General features: G+C 60.6%; 1 protein-coding gene across 1 annotated transcript in view; it reads right to left on the reverse strand.

Annotated features, from left to right (window-relative positions):
- CCND2 (cyclin D2) overlaps positions 1 to 1,916 on the reverse strand; it is a 21,007-nt gene extending 19,091 nt beyond the window's left edge. The window contains exon 1 of the mRNA XM_004717642.2: positions 1,499 to 1,916. Within this exon, the coding sequence (XP_004717699.1) occupies positions 1,499 to 1,693 (195 nt within the window). The 5' untranslated portion in view covers positions 1,694 to 1,916. The remainder of the gene's footprint in view (positions 1 to 1,498) is intronic.
- Between the last annotated feature and the right edge of the window lie 1,563 nt (positions 1,917 to 3,479).

The following is a 3,479-nucleotide window of genomic DNA, read 5'->3' on the forward strand; positions in this document are numbered from 1 at the left end:
GGGGGGGGTGTTTGACGCGAAACGCGCAGTGGTTGCCCAGCGCTCCCTCTCTCGCTGCTCCTTTGCTCCCTGGAACTCACTCATTTTTGGATTTCGTCATCTTTTCAAAAAATCAATAAAAATATTCTGGAGGCTCCGGGGGTCTCCTGCTTGGTCCCATTCGGTTCCCCAGACTCTGCTCCATCATTCCCGACAATTGGAAAAATTGCCCGAGGGGGTCCCTGCGGCCCAGGCGCCGCTAATGGGGGGGTGGGTGGGACGAGGTGGGGAAGCGAGGGGAGGAGGAAGCGCGCCGCAGCCTGGGCAGCTGGAGTCGGAGCAGGGGGGGGTGGTTTCAAAAAATAATTAAAAATCGAGGAAATAATCTATAAGAGCCCTTTTGGCCTGAAAACCCCAAGGAGGATCCAGGCTTTCCGAAACGGAGGTTTCGGGTGCCGGAAAGGTCTGTACCCCGTCCCCTGGGGCTCAGGATCCCCGGGGGAACTTGAAGGGGTGAGAGCGGCGGCGGCGGCGGGAGTGTCGGGCTGCGGCCCACAAGGGCAGAAACTAGGGATCGTGGGGGCGAGCAGGGGAAAAGGACGGGGGCCAGAGTGTCTTTGGGATGAGGCACAGGGGGAATCTGACCTCTGGTTTAGGGGTGCCCCGATATCCTACCCCCCACACCTCCCCCCTTCCTACCCCACCCAACTCTCGGCACCGAGGAAGCTGGAAAGGCAAACTGTAAGTAACCTTCGTGAGGCGGGGGTCGGGGCGTGGGCATTATTATAAGTGGGTGGCCCAGATAATGGGGTGCAGGGGGCGCCGGCGACTTCCCCAGCCTCCCCAACCGGAGTTTGCAAAGCAACATGGCGAAACCCCGGCAGGTCCAGAGCTGTGCATACGTGGGCACACGGCTTGCTTGGCAAAGATTTGTAGCAAGAGTGTAAAAGTAACTCTTGGGTTCCCCTAAAACACATGTTTCTTCAATGCGACTTCCGGGGCTTCTGAATGCCCCCGTTTCTGTCCTCCCGCCTCCTCGCCCTCGCTTACCCCCCTACCCCCATTAAGTGCCAACGCGGTGTCGCGACCACATGAGGGGACTTTGGCGTTTGGGGGGCTGCTTTTTATGGTGGGTTCTGATGTTGAACCCCCTACTGCCTTCTTCGCCGCACGGAAAGCAGTCGCGGCTTTGCAAGAGGCAGGTTGGGATGGGGGTGGGAAGAGGAAGCCACAGGCAGGCACACGCGCGCGCGGGATGCTCCCTCACCCCCGCCCCAGGACAGCCTCGTTTTTCCCAGATTCCCCCCCTCCCCCTCCCCCGTGTTAATCTTGCAACCAGCCAGGAATGGAGGCGAAGCCACGCGTCCCGCCAATGGTCTGGGGGGGGGGGGCACCTCGTGTCCAGAACTGGAGAGAGGTCGGTGCAGAGGCTACGGGGTCCCAGTTTTAGGGTCCCTGGGTGGGGGCTGCGTGCCGGGGTTGGGGTACGGTTCCTAGAAAGCGTGGCCCTCAGTCTTACCTCCAGCATCCAGGTGGCCACCATCCTGCGCATGTAGGGCTGGATGTCCTTCTGCACACACTTGAAGTAGGAGCACTGCGGGAGGTAGCGCTCCTCGATGGTCAGCAGGTTCTGCAAAATGCGGTCGTCGTAGAGCAGGTTGGGGTCCGGAACGGCCCTGCGGACAGGGTCCACCTCGCCGCACAGCAGCTCCATGGCAAGCCGGGCGCGTGCTCGATCCCTCGCTCACGTCCGACTGAAAAAGTTTTTTCTCGCTTTTGGTGGAGGAGGGAGGGGCGGGGGGTGTCCCCGTACCTCCTTACTTTGGCTAAGCGGGGGGTTTTCGGGAGAAAGTTCGAGGCCGAGAGAGAAGGTGGAGGAGAAGAGAGGAAAGGGATGGGCGCCCTGGGGGCTGACGACCTCGCGCCTGCCCACCCCTTCAAATTTGTCTCCTTCTCCCCAGCTCGCTCTCCTCTCTGCACTCGGAGCAGTGACGCAAGCTGGCTGGGCAGTTAGCTCTCCTCCCTCTAGCTGAGCTCCCCTCTCGGGTTCCTCCTCCCCTTTCCTCCCCTCTCGGCCCTCCTCCTCCTCCTCCCTCCCTCCCTCCCTCCCTCCCTCCCTCGTTAATAAGGAGAACAGCAGCTGGCCCGACCTAACTTCAAACGCGGTCCCCCGCCCCCCGCCCCCACCTCTCCAGAGCTCTCCCGGGCCCTCTCCCCCTCATCCAGCCCCGCATGCCAAGGGCCCCGGAGAGGGGAACCCAAAAAGGATAAAAAAAAGAAAAAGACTTGATCTCTCTGTAAGGCCTCCAATGTCGAACATTCTATAGGTGTGTCAGACCGAAATACATTGGTTCCTCCAACTCGGGCCTCCTTAACCCCGAGCCAACATAACCCTGACCCTGTGTTCAAGATGAAGGACTGGCCCTAGAGTACTTGGAGATGGGGGTAGGCGCAGACGATTCCGAATTGACCTTGTAAGTGAACAATAGGAGTGATTTTGGAAAATGGCAACCACGCATACCTAGAGATAAAGGTTATGTATGGAGAATGGAGTTGGGAGTTAATGTTCCTGGTCATTTCGAAGCAATTTCAAAGCCTCAAAGCTTGATGAAAGGACAAGAAAAGTTCGCCCCCACCCCACCCGCCCCCAGATGTATATGTGGAGGAAGAGAAGGAAGAGGTGGGCATTGGAGGGAGGGGGGCTATTTCTTGGACGTGATAGAATGTGACCCTTCTGTTCTTGGGGCACTTTAGGAGTCTTGGGCGGGCGGTAGGGGTGGGTGGGTGGTGGTGTGTGTGTGCGCGCGCGCGCGCGCGCGGTTAACGGCCCGGGGCTGCTGCAAAGGGGGGGGAGGGGAGGGCTACCAGCGGCTCCTCTGCGGCTGGCGGCCACGCAGGAAAACCCGCTTCCTCGCCCCTGCATCTGCTGACAAGCCGCCCGAGGTGTCTGCGCCGAGCATGGCCACACTGATACAGCTTTCTAGGAAATGGCCCGGGGGGGGGGGACAAGGGGGGGTTTGACTCCCCCTCTCTCCCCGTGCACAAACACCACCACCTCTTCCTTTTCTCGGGGCCCCAAGATTTCCCCCCTCGGTCCTTGTGCATCCTCGCCGCTCCCTCTGGGCTCACGGCGCACCCGCTAGCCAGGGCTTTCTCCCGAGGAGCAGGCTTGCGGTGCAGGCGCTGCTAGAGCAGCCGGCGCTGACACGTGCTCAAACGCATCCTCGGGTCAAGGCTGTTTCTACAGAAGACTAGCAAGCGTTTCCTATCGCCTTCTTTCTTTCCGAGGTCCCCCACCCTGCACGTTAGTGCTTTTCACTCCGGGAGGAAGGGGAGTGAACCCGGCGCCCCCAAACTGTCGGCTGCCAAGCTGGCTGGCACGTGCACCGAACTTGGCGCGATTTAGGGCTCTCTGGACACACCGAGGTGGACCGTAGACCTCATTCCCTGGGAATGGGGGCCCGGACAGGGGCAGGGAGAACGGGGCGGGTGGGGGGGGG

Source organism: Echinops telfairi, unplaced genomic scaffold (assembly GCF_000313985.2).
Source record: "Echinops telfairi isolate 266 unplaced genomic scaffold, ASM31398v2 ScPeMD7_7479;HRSCAF=8517, whole genome shotgun sequence".
Classification (NCBI taxonomy): Eukaryota; Metazoa; Chordata; class Mammalia; order Afrosoricida; family Tenrecidae; genus Echinops; species Echinops telfairi.